The sequence below is a fragment of the Salmo salar genome, chromosome 01 (genome assembly GCF_965601325.2).
Source record: "Salmo salar chromosome 01, fSalSal1, whole genome shotgun sequence".
NCBI lineage: Eukaryota > Metazoa > Chordata > Actinopteri > Salmoniformes > Salmonidae > Salmo > Salmo salar.
This window is the reverse complement of record NC_138291.1, coordinates 164,200,793-164,217,322: the sequence shown is the minus strand read 5'-3', so window position 1 is coordinate 164,217,322 and position 16,530 is coordinate 164,200,793. Positions and strand designations below refer to the sequence as shown.

The following is a 16,530-nucleotide window of genomic DNA, read 5'->3' as shown; positions in this document are numbered from 1 at the left end:
TATGACACAGCCTGGGATCGAACCTGGGTCTGTAGTGACGCCTCAACGACTCTTAGACCGCTTCGCAACTCGAGAGGCCTGCTGTAGCTTTATTTTATGCCTGCTACGTTACTGCAGACACAGTATTCTGAGCCATCTGATTGGCCAGCAGTAGGTCTATAGTGAACTTGATTTGCTCTCTAGGGCCGCCGGGAAGGCAGTGTTTGTACCCTCACACACATGAAATGTGTTTGCCTACCGGGTGCGCTGGGCAGGTGAAATCAGGTGCATCAACTGCCAACAGCCAGAAAAAAATTATAATAAGAACAAGGCTTTATCGTTGTTTTTTTTACAGAAATATTTGGCGATTGACTAAGAACGCCGGAGATCGACCAGTCGATCAAATCAAATTTTATTGGTCACATACACATGGTTAGCAGATATTAATGCGAATGTAGTGAAATGCTTGTGCTTCTAGTTCCGACATTGCAGTAATATCTAACAAATTCACAACGACTTCGGAATTTGTTGGAATCAGAATATGACATATAAATATATGGATGCGCGATGGCCGTGCGGCATAGGCAAGATGCAATAGATGGTATAAAATACAGTATATACATATGAGATGAGTAATATAGGATACGTAAACATGATTAAAGTGACTAGTGATACCTTTATTAAATCCATTTATTAAAAGTGGCTAGTTATTTTTAATCTGTATGTTGGCAGCAGCCTCTCTATGTTAGTGATGGCTGTTTAACAGTCTGATGGCCTCTGTGACCACTACTCTAGAAAGTTGAGTGAAGTTCAATCTCATGTTTCTCTCTGTGGGCTGATATTTCTGCACGGCAGTCTCTGGGCTACTGCGCAAAGCTTAGAGGGAACATTCGTCTGAACTACTACTCAGTGATATCTCACACACACACACACACCACACACACACACACACACACACACACACACACACGTAAATTATCCTTATTATGACTTTAGCACTGCAGTTGTGTATCACTGCTGAGCACCTGGCTGCTTGCTGGTTCCACTACTTACCAATCTCTCCCTGTTCGTTCAGGTCAAATTCTGCATATTTGTCTGCAAAACAAACACACAGCAGACTAAATAAGGAGTGTGGTGAATCAATGTAACACCCCCTCATACCCTCCAGAGAGACACAAACAACACACCAACATCAGACAACACACACCACAACATTCTCAAACACAGCATATAACACCTAATATATACAGTAATACACACACACAGCATTCATAAAGTATTCAGACCCCTTCACCTTTTCACATTACAGCCTTATTCTAGAAAATTAATTAAATATTTTATTATTTTCATCAATCTACACACAATACCCCACATGACAAAGCAAAAACATGTAAAAAAGGTGAGAAAGTGCATGCAGCCTCAATTAGCCTAGCCGGCTAGCTAGCTTAAAGGGATGCTAAGGGGATTGGTAATGAGGCCCTTTATCTAGTTCCCCAGAGTAAGATGAACTTGTGGATACCATTTGTATGTCTCTGCATGCAGTTTGAAGGAAGTTGCTAACTAGCGCTAGCGTAATTGCTAACTAGCGCTAGCGTAATTGCTAACTAGCATTAGCGCAATGACTGGAAGTCTATGGATACATGCTAGCAGATACCCATTGACTTCCAGTCATTGCTCTGACGCTAGTTAGCATTGGCTCGCAAAACAACTAACTTCCTTCATACTGGACAGAGATATACAAATGGTATCCAATAGTTAATCTGACTCTGGGGAAGTGGACAAAGGTCCTCATTGCCAAAATTCTGAAGTATCATGGTTTAATGCAGTCAAGACAGGTACTACATAATCATATTGGATGATAAATAACCCGAGGTACGGCAGCGATTAGTCTACTATAGCGGGAGTCAGCTTGGTTGGTTGCCGTCTCTCCCTCCTCCCTGTGTCCCTCACAGTAGCCTACACAGACAGCACGGCCCCTGCTTAGAGAGGGTCACCGCTCTACCTCCTTTGCCTCGCGCTTTATCAGCTCTGGTTAATAAAGTAGCTTAAAAATGGGACTTTTCTGCTGCTTCTCACCCAGATCGGAAGGGGTTTGCATCCGACCAGGTCGAGTTGTCTCGGGTCTGTTCGGAACTGATCTCTCTCAGACACACACACACACACACACACACACACACACACACACACACACACACACACACACACACACACACACACACACACACACACACACACACACACACACACACACACACACACACACACACACAATCAGGTCCAAATGGGAAAGCCCCAAGTCCATTTTGGAACGGGTCCAACTTTTTGGGCATGTGAAGGCCTCTAGGTGAAAAGCCCTGGAGGGCGGCTGTTTCTGAGATACTGGATCTGGCGCGCCAAAGTCGATAAGGACGATTTTGTCCATTCTAACGTTCAATCGAACAGTAACTGAATACCTTGATGCCTGCTTTATAAAGCAAGCCACGACCACGTGATTCACTGTCTGTAGGAGCGATCCATTTTCGGGAACGGGGTGTTGTACCTAATAAACGGTCTGGTGAGTGTAGGTCAGATCCTTCATAAAGTAGCCTGATACTTTATCAGTAAGTAGTAGGGGTACAATGCTGACCCTGTACGTAACTTCTGAGGAGAGGGCCCCTCCAGTTCCCGCCTCCCACCTAAACACTGCTCTGTGAGTGGGCCTCGTCCTAAAGCCCTCTGTAAATCATCCATCCACACACTGACAGTCTCAACTAAACAACTATCTTCTTCCTCTTCTCCTATATTCCTCAATGTTCTCATGTTCCAAAAGGTGAGTGAAGTAGCTTATCCTCTCTCTGAGGACTTCCCGCTCCCCATTTCCCCTGTGCCCTCCTATTCACCTTTTCGGGCTTGGCTGTGTGCTTAAGGGCAAGGAATGACAATCACACATTGTCTCGCTTTCTTCCCCACCCCTTTCTCTCTCTCACCCCTCTTTCCCTCCCTTTCTTCTCTCCATGGTCAGGAGTTTGTTTTGACAGACATATTTGTATGAGAGAGACATCAACCCCTGGAGCGTGGGTAGCGGTTGGTTTGAAGCCTCAGCTGAGACAGAAGGATGCTACATGGAAAGCCTCCGGTCTTGCTCTTTGTTTATTCTCACTATCAAAAAATAACAATACCTACAAACAATTGCTGTAACAGCTTTTGATAGCTCTATATTATTCCTGTGTTATTAATCACATCTCAGAGGCTGAGAGAGCTCTGATCTAGAAGCATAAGATCTAAACTGAGACAGGAAACCAGCTTTGAAGCACAGCGGCCAATCAGCAGGGAGGAGGAACCGAGGGTGCAAAGGTGAGGAAGTCAGGGGTCAGTGAGATACCATAGAGACTAGAACGAGATTGTAGCATGGAGAGAAGCAGAGAGAGCCATCCTCTCAGGACCTGCCTGGAACCCTGCATGTTTATACACCATTTCCTGCACTGCACGGTGGAGTATGAGAAATACATACAGCATTGGGGCTCTATCTAGGTCTGGTCTCCCATGTTTATAATCTTAGGACTTACCACACACACACACACACACACACACACACACACACACACACACACTACACTGACTAACAACTCTCATGCCTGTCCCTTGAACGATGACAAACGCACGCACGCCGACACAGAGTTAATGTAGACAGTAATATGGCAAGAATCTGGGAGTCTTTGAGGTAAGCCCCGGTCTCAATGCTGTGGTATGGTAGTTTATCTGGTCCTGTTATTCTACTCCCTATAACCACATGTTCCCCAGAGCCCTGGATATAACAACAACAACCAGAGGAGTGGAGTAGCCACATTCCTGCTGCCTGGACTGCTGGGGACAGGTCGGGCCTCACAACCCACTTAGAAATCAGTACAGAACACACAAACACTAAAAAACAAAGATCAGTAATAACCGACTACATTATCATGCTGTTAGTTTGCCTGTCCAAGTAGACCTGGCACGGAACACCATGCAATCCCACACGTAATGACACTTAAACAGTAATGAGATGGCAGCACAAACAAACACATTGACATATGGCACACACACCCCCACAGGCAACTCACTCCCACTCCTCTGTGATTAAGAGCTAAAATAGGACAGCGATACATCAGATATTCCAGGTCGGGTAGGTCTTTCCTGGCAGAATTCCTTACTTTTAAAAGAATCCAGTTTTTCCAGGAGGTCCTCCTCATCCCGGTATTTCTGGTCTTCCATGTATTCCTAAGAAGGAGAGAGGAAGAGGGGAGAAATAGATCTTAGATCCTTGCTGAGTATCAGGTCTAACATGGCATCAGATTTAAAATGTTACCATCATGGTTACCTCCCAATTATCTCTTCTTCTGCCCAAAGTGTGCACTTCCCTTCACTGGTTTGTAAGGAAAAAACTGGGATAAGAAATATGGTGGGAACTCCAAATATCCCATTCCTCCACCAATACAATGCTTTTTCGATTGGTGGGAAGAAGTGAACGCGTATACACTTCAGGTTTCAATGTATCTGAAAGAGGTTTCAATGTGTCAGAAACTTGAGCTAATTAGCTTAACTACAGCACAGGACAATGAAATCATCTCGACCTCAAAGATGTCCTCCTCAGAAATCTTTTGTCTTGGTAAAATGGAACACCCCACAAGGGTGAAGGAAAGCGAGAACATCTCTGGACATTTCTGGCAGTTAATGTAAAACTAATGGAGCAATCTGCAGTGTGAGACAGATTCCCCATGCCAAGTCTAAAGGGTCTGTAAAGACACAGGCTGCTTCCCAAATGGAACCATATTCCCAATTTAGTGCACTATATAGGGAATAGGGAGCTATTTAGGATGCAAGCACCCATAGAGTGTGTTCCTATTGGGCTCATTAAACAAGTTGGATGAATGACTGATACCGGAGTCAGTAAAGAAAGGTAGACCGCTATTGTGACTGACTGACTGTTCAAGTGTTGTCAGGGGATGAAGATACCTTTAATGTCTGAAGGTGTGTTAGTACAGTACATGTGTGAGTGGTAATAATGAGCTCCCTGTGGAATCGGAAAAAAGCAGAAACCTTACCCGACAACCTAGACCCACTACAATTTGCATACCGCCCCAACAGATCCACGGACGACGCCATCGCATTGTCCTATCCCACCTGAGAAATACCGATGTAAGAATGCGTTCATCAACTACAGCTCAGCCTTCAACCCCATAGTGACAAGCTCAGGGCCCTAGAGCTGAACCCCTCCCTGTGCAACTGGGTCCTGGACTTACTGAGGGGCCGACCCCAAGCAATGAAGTTAGGCAACAACAGCTCTGCCACGCTGATCCTCAACACGGGGGCCCCACAGGGGTGCATGGTCAGGCCCCTCCTGGACTCCCTGTTCACCCATGACTGCGTGGTCATGCACGTCTCCAACTCAATCATAAAGTTTGCTGACAACAACAGTGGTAGGCCGGGTTACCAACAATGACGAGACAGCCTACAGGGAGGAGGAGAGCTCTCGCGGAGTGGTGCCAGGAAAATAACCTCTCTCAACGTCAACAAAATGAAGGAGCTGATCGTGAACCACAGGAGACAGCAGAGAGCACGCCCCCATCCACATGGCCGCAGTGGAGAGGGTCAAAAGCGTCAAGTTCCTCGGCGTGCACATCACTGACAACCTGAAATGGTCCTTTCACACAGAGTGCGCTGTCAAGAGGCTGAAGAAATTCAGCTTGGTTCCTAAGACCCTCAAACTTCTACAGATGCACCATTGACAGCATCCTGTTGGGCTGTATCACCGCCTGGTACGGCAATTGCACCATCCACAACCGCAGGGCTCTCCAGAGGGTGGTGCGGTCAGCCCAATGTATCATCAGGGGCACACTGCCTGCCCTCCAGGACATCTACAGCAACCAGTGTCACAGGAAGGCCAAGAAGATCATCAAGGACTTCAGCCACCTGAGCCATGGCCTGTTCACCAGCTACCATCTAGGAGGAGGAGACAGTACAGGTGCATCAAAGCTGTGACCGAGAGACTGAGACACCGCTTCTATCTCCAGGCCATCAGACTTAAACAGTAACCGCTAGCTGGCCTCCGCCCAGTACCAGGTCCTAAACCTTAGTCAATGTTACTAGCTGGCTACCACCCGGGACTCTACCCTGCACATTAGAGACTGATTTGTCCTACATAGAGTAATTGAACATTGGTCACTCTAATGTTTACATACCGTTTAACCTACTTTATGTGTATATACACTGTATTCTAGTCATGGCTCAACCTATATAACTACTGCTGTACATACCTTTTCTATTCATATACTGTTCATACATCACCACCACATACACACACCCTGGAGACATGGCATGGGGAATCTGTCTCACATTCGTTTTTCACTTTACATGCGAGTTTATATTTTGTTCATATAGATCAAACTAGAGGTCGACCGATTATGATTTTTCAACACCGATACCGATTATTGGAGGATCAAAAAAAGCCAATACCGATTTTTTTATTTGTAATAATGACAATTACAACAATACTGAATGAACACTTATTGTAACTTAATATAATTCATCAATACTATCAATTTCGCCTCAAATAAATAATGAAACATTTTCAATTTGGTTTAAATAATGCAAAAACAAAGTGTTGGAGAGGAAAGTAAAAGTGCAATATGTGCCATGTAAAAAAGCTAACGTTTAAGTTCCTTGCTCAGAACATATGAAAGCTGGTGGTTCCTTTTAACATGAGTCTTCAATATTCCCAGGTAAGAAGTTTTAGGTTGTAGTTATTATAGGACTATTTCTCTCTATACGATTTGTATCTCATATACCTTTGACTATTGGATGTTCTTATAGGCACTTTAGTATTGCCAGTGTAACAGTATAGCTTCCGTCCCTCTCCTCGCTCCTACCTGGGCTCAAACCAGGAACACATCGACAACAGCCACCCTCAAAGCAGCGTTACCCATGTAGAGCAAGGGGAACAACCACTCCCAAGTCTCAGAGCAAGTGACGTTTGAAACGCTATTAGCGCTCACCCGCTAACTAGCTAGGCATTTCACATGGGTTACACCAGCCTAATCTCGGGGGTTGATAGGCTTGAAGTCATAAACAGCGCAATGCTTGAAGACTTGCGAAGAGCTGCTGGCAAAACGCACAAAGGTGCCGTTTGAATGAATGCTTACGAGCCTGCTGCTGCCTACCATCGCTCAGTCAAACTGCTCTATCAAATCATAGACTTAATTATAACATAATACACAGAAATACGAGCCTTTGGTCATTAATATGGTCGAATCCAGAAATTATCATTTCGAAAAGGAAACGTTTATTATTTCAGTGAAATACAGAACCGTTCCGTATTTTATCTAACGGGTGGCATCCCTAAGTCTAAATATTCCTGTTACATTGCACAACCTTCAATGTTATGTCATAATTATGTACAATTCTGGCAAATTAATTACGGCCTTTGTTAGGAATAAATGGACTTCACACAGTTCGCAATGAGCCAGGCGGCCCAAACTGCTGCATATACCCTGACTGCTTGCATGGAACGCAAGAGAAGTGACACAATTTCCCTAGTTATAAGAAATTCATGTTAGCAGGCAATATTAACTAAATATGCAGGTTTAAAAACATATACTTACATATTGATTTTAAAGAACGGCATTGATGTTTATGGTTAGGTACATTGGTGCAACGACAGTGCTTTTTTCGCAAATGTGCTTGTTAAATCAACACCCGTTTGTCGAAGTAGGCTGTGATTCGATGAGAAATTAACAGGCACCGCATCGATTATATGCAACGCCGGACACGTTAGATATACTAGTAATATAATCAACCATGTGTAGTTAACTAGTGATTATGTTAAGATTGATCGTTTTTTTATAAGATAAGTTTAATGCAAGCAAGCAACTTACCTTGGCTTCTTGCTGCTCTCGCGTAACAGGTAGTCAGACTGCCATGCAGGCTCCTCGTGGAGTGCAATGTAAGGCAGGTGGTTAGAGCGTTGGACTAGTAAATGGAAGGTTGCAAAAACAAATCCCCCTGAACAAGGCAGTTAACCCCCGTTCCTAGGCCATCATTGAAAATAAGAATGTGTTCTTAATCTGACTTGCCTAGTTAAATAAGGGTGTAAAAAAAAAGTACAAATAAGGGAAAAAAACTAACATTTTTGGCAAATCGGTGGCCAAAAACACCGATTATCGATTGTTATGAAACCTTGAAATCGGCCCTAATTAAATCACTCATTCCGATTAATCGGTCGACCTCTAGATCAAACATATAAATGCAACATGTAAAGTGTTGGTCCCATGTTTCATGAGTTGAAATAAAAGATCCCAGAAATGGTCCATATGCACTAAAAGCTTATTTCTCTCAAATTCTGTGCAGAAATTGGTTTACATACCTGTTAGTGAGCATTTCTCCTTTGCAAAGATAATGCAGCCACCTGACAGGTGAGGCATATCAAGAAGCTGATTAAACAGCAGTATCATTAAACAGGTACACCTGGCGCTGTGGACAATAAAAGGCCACTAAAATGTGCAGTTTAGTCATTTTGTCATTGTATTTTTTCGACGTCAATTTGAATGCACAGAGATACCGTGATGAGATCCTGAGGTCCATTGTCGTGCAATTCATCCACCGCTATCCTCTTACGTTCAAGCATGATAATGCACGGCCCCATGTCGCAAGGATCTATACACAATTCCTGGAAGCTGAAAATGTGCCAGTTCTTCCATGGCCTGCATACTCACTCAGCATATTTGGGATGCTCTGGATCAACTTGTACGACAGCATGTTCCAGTTCACCCAAATACCCAGCATCTTTGCACAGCCATTGAAGAGGAGTGGGACAACATTCCAATCAATAGCCTGATCAACTCTATGCGAAGGAGATGTGTCACATTGCATGAGGCAAATGGTGGTCAAAACAGATACTGACTGGTTTTCTGATCCTCACTCCTACCTTTTTCTTTTAAAGGTATGTGACCAACATATGCAGATCTTTATTCCCAGTCATGTGAAATCCATAGATTACGTCCTAATGAATTTCAAATGACTGATTTCCTTATATGAACTGTAACTCTTTGAAATTGTTGCATGTTGCGGTTCAGTATACAGTGCCTTCGAAAAGTATTCAGACCCCTTGACTTTCCACATTTTGTTAGGTTACAGCCTTGTTCTAAAATGTATGTTTTTTTTTACATTTTAGTCATTTAGCAGACGCTCTTATCCAGAGCGACTTACAGCAGTGAATGCATACATTTCATAGATTTTTTTTTCTGTGCTGGCCCCCCGTGGGAATAGAACCCACAACCCTGGTGTTGCAAACACCATGCTCTACCAACTGAGCTACAGGGAAGGCTGTAGCTCAGTTGGTAGTTTTTCCCCTCAATCTACACACAATAACCCATAACGACAAAGCAAAAGCAGGTTTTTAGAAATGTTTGGAAACGTAAAAAAAATATATAAATATATATAAATATATATATATATATATATATATATATATTAAAATGACTTAAGTATTCAGACCCTTTACTCAGTACTTTGTTGAAGCACCTTTGGCAGCGATTACTGCCTCGAGTCTTCTTGGGTATGACACTAAAAGCTTGGCACACCTGTATTTGGGGAGTTTCTCCCATTCTTCACTGTATATCGTCTCAAGCACTGTGAGGTTGGATAAGGAGCATTGCTGCACAGCTATTTTCAGGTCTCTCCAGAGATGTTTGATCGGGTTCAAGTCCGTGCTCTGGCTGGGCTACTCAAGGACATACAGAGACTTGTCCCGAAGCCACTACCTTTGTTGTCTTGGCTGTGTGCTTAGGGTTGTTGTCCTGTTGGAAGGTGAACCTTTGCCCCAGTCTGAGATCATGAACACTCTGGAGCAGGTTTTCATCAAGGATCTCTCTGTACTTTGCTCCGTTCATCTTTGCCTCGATCCTGACTAGTCTCCCACTCCCTGCCGCTGAAAATCATCCCTACAGATGCTTCACCGTAGGGATGGTTTCATCAGACCAGAGAATCTTGTTTCACATGGTCAGAGTCTTTAGGTGCCTTTTGGCAAACTCCAAGCAGGCTGTCATGTGCCTTTTACTGAGGAGTGGCTTCCGTCTGGCCACTACCATAAAGGCCTGATTGGTAGAGTGCTGCAGAGATGGTTGTCCTTTTGGAAGGTTCTCCCATCTCCACAGAGGAAATCTGTCAGAGTGACCATTGGGTTCTTGATCAACTCCCCGATTGCTCAGTTTGGCTGGGTGGCCAGCTCTAGGAGGTCTTGGTGGTTTCAAACGTATTCCATTTAAGAATGATGGAGGCTACTGTGTTCTTGAGGACCTTCAATGCTGCAGACATTTTTTGGTACCCTTCCCCAGATCTGTGCCTCGACACAATCCTGTCTCGGAGCTCTACGGATAATTCCGTAGAGTAGAAATTTAAAGTAGAAATAGAATGAAACAAACAGGCATTCCATTTTTGCTCTATTATAGTGGCTACTATAGTAGACGTCGAGCAAGTGCACAAGGCTACATTTGTCCAAAAATAACGTTTGCAGAGGAAAAAAAATGTATAATCCCCCCCACTCATACACAAGTGGTACTGTCAAGTTCAACACAACAAAAGCAATATCTTGGGGCTACACTGCAGGTTATTACATCGCAAGCTTTCTGCCTGTGGACATCTGTCTACAATGTGCCAGCAGCAGAGCATGAGACCCTTTGTTGGCATAATTGATCTCTTTCAGGCAGAGTGCACACCTGGCATACCCCTTTTTATCCAGTGTACTGAAAAAGTGAGAAAGCGGGAAAGTGTGTGGTGTTCCTTTCACCTCTATAGCGGCATCCAGCTTAAGCCAGGCCCAGCTACACTTGATCCCTGAATCCACTTGTTTAACAAGCAACGCCCCATATTCACCTAATTCTCTCATTCTGAAAATGAACCACATTGTAGAGGGAAAACATTAGTTCACAGATAGTGGTTAGTTCGTTAGCTAGTTAAGTACTCAACATTTCACAGCGATTGCCAGGGTCTAGTAAGCAACAGGTGCCGAAGACATGGATGTCAATTAAGGCAGCCCACCGTGCACCTCTGATTCAGAGGGGTTGGGTTAAATGCGGAAGACACATTTCAGTTGAAGGCTTTCAGTTGTACAACTGACTAGGTATCCCCATTTCCCTTCCAACTAACGCGTTATAATTTGAGGAACGGCAAGGAGTCGTAACGTTATACCAGTTAATACTATAGCAAATTGGTTAGGTTACTAATGTTAGCTCATCTGATGTAACGTTAGCTAAAGTTAGCTGTCTGACTTCATTAGCCAGCTAATTTTCACACCATAAACTCAATTATTTGAACAGTTAAGCTGGCTAATGTCGCTCAACGTTTCTCTGGCTAGCTAACAGAGAATTCAATCCAGCTAGCAAGATAACATTACTAACGATACTTGTTCCACCACACTTTCTCCCTCACCTCAAACTTTCCAAATGCCAGTTGTTTTTCAGTTACAGCTCATGAAGTACTCTTCATCACCTTCTCACCCCCGTCTCCATGGTCAGGCTTCTAATCCAACATCTTTGTTATCGTTCAGGGGACGCACTGCTGTAAATGGCAAACTGCCTTTCTACTCTCTGCTGTCTTTCCACAGCACCGCGCTGATGCTGTCTTTCCAGAGCACCGCGCTGATGCTGTCTTTCCAGAGCACCGCGCTGATGCTGTCTTTGCAGAGCACCGCGCTGATGCTGTCGTCTTTCCAGAGCACCGCGCTGATGCTGTCGTCTTTCCAGAGCACCGCGCTGATGCAATAACTAGCAAATTGCGTGCTGCATTCTGCTGTTATGTGAAAGATTATCCAAGGGGCAGCCAAAGCCAGTATTGCTCCAAATGTGCATCACTCGCTCGCTTACAGCCAGTAGTGTGAAGCAAACTTTTCTCATCGGATCTACACGAATCATGTAGGTCACGAATTTTGCCAAAGGTAACTAGTTCACATCCCTGCAATGGACATTAGACCGGTGGAAATCTGTCCTTTGGTCTGATGAGCCAAATTTGAGATTTTTGGTTCCAACCACTGTGTCTTTGTGAGACGCAGAGTAGTTGAACGGATGATCTCTGTATGTGTGGTTCCCACCACCAGCATGTATGAGGTGTGAGGGTGCTTTGCTGGTGACACTGTCTGTGATTTTTTTGATTATTCAAGGCACACTTAACCAGCATGGCTACCAAAGCATTCTGCAGTGATACGCCATCCCATCTGGTTTGCGCTTAGTGGGACTATTATTTGTTTTCAACAGGACAATGACCCAACACACCTTCAGGCTGTGTAAGGGCTATTTGACCAAGGAGGAGAGTGATGGAGTGCTGCATCAGATGACCTGGCCTCCACAATCACCCGACCTCAACCCAATTGAGATGGTTTGGGATGAGTGTTCAAAACATTAGGAACATCTGCTTTCTCCATTACATACTGACCAGGTGAATCTATGATCCCTTATGACTGTCACTTGTTAAATCCACTGCAATCAGTGTCGATGAACGGGTGGAGACAGGTTAAAGAAGGATTTCTAAGCCTTGAGAAATGAATTGTGTATGTGTGCCATTCAGAGAGTGAATGGGCAAGACAACATTTTTAAGTGCCTTTGAACGGGATATGGTAGTAGGTGCCAGGCGCACCGGTTTGAGTGTGTCAAGAACTGCAACGCTGCTGGGTTTTTCACACAACAGTTTCCCATGTGTATCAAGAATGGTCCACCACCCAAAGGACATCCAGCCAACTTGACAACCGTGGGAAGCATTGGTGTCAACATGGGCCAGCATCCCTGTGGAACACTTTTGAGACCTGGTAGAGTCCATTCCCAACAAATGTATGCTGTTTTGAGGGCAATTTTTTTTTTTTTGGGGGGGGGGCTTTGCTCTTTCTGATATTTCTTTCAACTTTTTGGATTATGTGCGTATTGTTTTGGTATTGCTAGGTATTATTACTGCACTGTTATAGCTGGAATCACAGGCATTTCACTGCAACAAGATCTGCAAATCTGTGGATGCAACCAATACACTTTGATTTGATGTTTCTGGTTTTCAGTGATACAGTATTTCAACCTGACCTCCATTTCCCCTGAAAAACAGAAGTGGGGACCCTGCTCAAGCGTCTTTCTAAAACTGGTAAGTTAGAGTGAGTGTATGTCTAATGGAGAGAGAGCGAGAGAGAGTCTGAGTGGGAGAGAGAATTGAGAAGAGAGAGAGACAGAGACAGATTGAGCAGGAGTGAAAGTTACTACAGAGTGTGAGGAGTGGAATTTAAATAGTAGATGAATATGAGTATCAGCATTACAGCCAATCTCAACGACAGTGGCACGATTCAGTGGGTCTGACTCATCACTGCAACACCCCACCAGAGGGTATTACTAGCAATCTACGGTATTAACAGCCTATAAAAAGCAGGTCTCATCATGGAGGTCAGACAAGGATTTATTATTATTATGGAAATGGAGTGGCTAAATCAAAGCGTTATTGTAATCTGCTGAACATCACTGCATTCATTGACGAGAAACACTAGCTGTGTTCGAAAACCCATACCAACATACTGTATACTACACACTTAATGAGTATATACTACATACTATTAGTTCATTTTAATACTGTAAACGAACGGTATCCTTTCAGTTGAGCATACCAGCGCTTCGCTTGTCTACCGAAAGTTGATGTTGTTGCTATGCAACCTATTGCTAGCTTGTTAGCATAACAAAAGACTAGCTAGACATTAAGATTTTGGGTTTGTTCGTAAATTCAATCTGGAGTGCCAGAGTGCGTACTACTGGGCGTTAGTAAAGCCAGGGCATTGTCAGATTGAATTTATGAACGGTCAGAGCGTTTTGCTCTCAGAGTGTGTCACTGGACACTCTGGCCGGGGAGTAGGGTTGATCCGAGCATTCTGACCTCACAACGGGTGTCAAGCAACCAAGCTAACTCGCTAGCTATTTCCAGACACAAATGAGAGAACACCTCACTTTGACCATTTTACTAGCCCTAGCAGAGCTGGTTAGGCCATTTTCATGTTATCCAGAGCGTTGGTGACGAACTGTTCTGCTGGCAACAATTTAATGATGCTTTTTTTGCAGACATTTACTGACACTGGCCATATATTAAACAGCTGTTGAGCGTTTGTAAATTCAGTTATTCTGCGATCTGGCACATTCAGACAAGAGTGCTCTTAAATCGGCGTAGATAGCCAGAATTAACAATGTCCATTGAGAACACACAACGACTATACCACTTAGCTAAGAATAATCAAGTCAATAAACATTGGATAGTTAGTAACATTATAGTTAATATACTGCCTCTCTCGTCGGACTTGGACTGCAGATTTTCTGCCATTTTCTTCAAATTTGAAAACGTTGTGATGTCACGCCCATTTTCTAAAGCATTGCATTATGGGCCCTAAAAAGCACAGAAATAAGTGGCCACTGCTTGTATACTTCGTAATTTGACGAATTTAGTACATCGTCGGGGAACTTTTGACACACTATATCCATACTATGACCAATAAGCATACTACATACTCAATTTATGTCACAAAAAGTATGGTTAGTAGGAGTATTCGAACACAACTTTCATTTACAATCAAAGCCTAAAATGAACACCCGCTACCTGCCAAATGCGGGTAAACACATCTATTTCACCAGTCACGTTGGCGGGTGGTCTGCACGCCACAGTGCGAGCATTTCACTCACATTTGTGAATACCAATAGTCAAGTATGATCATATTTATAGTAAAATAAATTATGCAGCAGCTGTTTTCAATGTATTTCTGCTGTTATGTTTCAATGCTGGTAAATTAATAGCACAAAGAACTACAAATCCTAAATAACCTATTCCACTTTGCGCTGCAACACTGCCTGGGTGGGGGTTGTGCGCACGTGAAGGGCTGAGTGAAATATAAACTCAGCAAAAAAAAGAAACGGCCCTTTTTCAGGACCCTGTCTTTCAAAGATGATTCATAAAAATCCAAATAACTTCACAGATCTTCATTGTAAAGGGTTTAAACACTGTTTCCATAGCTTGTTCAATGATCCATAAACAATTAATGAACATGCCCCTGTGGAACGGTTGTTAAGACTAACAGCTTACAGACGGTAGGCAATTAAGGTCACAGTAGTGATAACTTAGGACACTAAAGAGGCCTTTCTACTGACTCTGAAAAACACCAAAAGAAAGATGACCAGGGTCCCTGCTCATCTGCGTGAACGTGCCTTAGGCATGCTGCAAGGAGGCATGAGGACTGCAGATGTGGCCAGGGCAATAAATTGCAATGTCCGTACTGTGAGATGCCTAAGACAGCGCTACAGGGAGACAGGACGGACAGCTGATCGTCCTCGCAGTGGCAGACCACGTGTAACAACACCTTCACAAGATTGGTACATCAGAACATCACACCTGCAGGACAGGTACAGGATGGCAACAACAACTGCCCGAGTTACACCAGGAACGCACAATCTCTCCATCAGTGCTCAGACTTTCCGCAATTGGTCGAGAGAGGCTGGACTGAGGGCTTGTAGGCCTGTTGTAAGGCAGGTCGTCACCAGACATCATCGGCAACAATGTTGCCTATGGGCACAAACCCACCGTCAAAGGACCAGACAGGACTGGCAAAAAGTGCTCTTCACTGACAAGTCGCGGTTTTGTCTCACCGGGGGTTACACTGAGGCCTGTACTCTGGAGCGGGATTGATTTGGAGGTTGAGGGTCCGTCATGGTCTGGGGCAGTGTGTCACAGCATCATCAGACTGAGCTTGTTGTCATTGCAGGCAATCTCAACGCAGTGCGTTACAGGGAAGACATCCTCCTCCCTCATGTGATACCCTTCCTGCAGGCTCATCCTGACATGACCCTCCAGCATGACAATGCCACCAGTCATACTGCTCGTTCTGTGCCTGATTTCCTGCAAGACAGGAATGTCAGTGTTCTGCCATGGCCAGCGAAGAGCCCGGATCTCAATCCCACTGAGCACGTCTGGGACCTGTTGGATCAGAGGGTGAGGGCTAGAGCCATTCCCCCCAGAAATGTCTGGGAACTTGCAGCTGCCTTGGTGGAAGAGTGGGGTAACATCTCACAGCAAGAACTGGCAAATTTGGTGCAGTCTGTGAGGAGGAGATGCACTGCAGTACTTAATGCAGCTGGTGGCCACACCAGATACTGACTGTTACATTTGACCACCCCTTTGTTCAGGGACACATTATTCCATTTCTGTTAGTCACATGTCTGTGGAACTTGTTCAGTCTATGTCTCAGTTGTTGAATCTTGTTATGCTCATACAAATATTTATACATGTTAAGTTGGCTGAAAATAAACGCAGTTGACAGTGAGAGAACGTTTCTTCTTTTGCTCAGTACACATTTTTAGAAGCGCTACGCACATGCACAATTGCCTTGAAACGAAGGTCTACTAAAGTGATACTTTGTTCTTGTGTTTCTTGGCTATTTACATTGTTTTGTTCACGTGCTAGGTTGTTTTCTATGCCTTTCAGCTGCTTGGGAAGAGAAGACAACGCTTCTACTCGTCAGACTCACAGGTACAAACATGATTTGAG

The 16,530-nt window shown here is 44.1% G+C and overlaps 1 protein-coding gene across 1 annotated transcript in view; it reads right to left on the bottom strand.

Moving 5' to 3' along the window:
- Positions 1-16,530, bottom strand: part of LOC106568681 (allograft inflammatory factor 1-like) — a 34,163-nt gene that overhangs the window by 14,351 nt on the left and 3,282 nt on the right. The window contains exons 3-4 of the mRNA XM_045692325.2: positions 4,149-4,215; positions 1,033-1,074 (exon numbers count right to left, since the gene is read on the bottom strand). Of these exons, the coding sequence (XP_045548281.1) occupies positions 1,033-1,074; positions 4,149-4,215 (109 nt within the window). The remainder of the gene's footprint in view (positions 1-1,032; positions 1,075-4,148; positions 4,216-16,530) is intronic.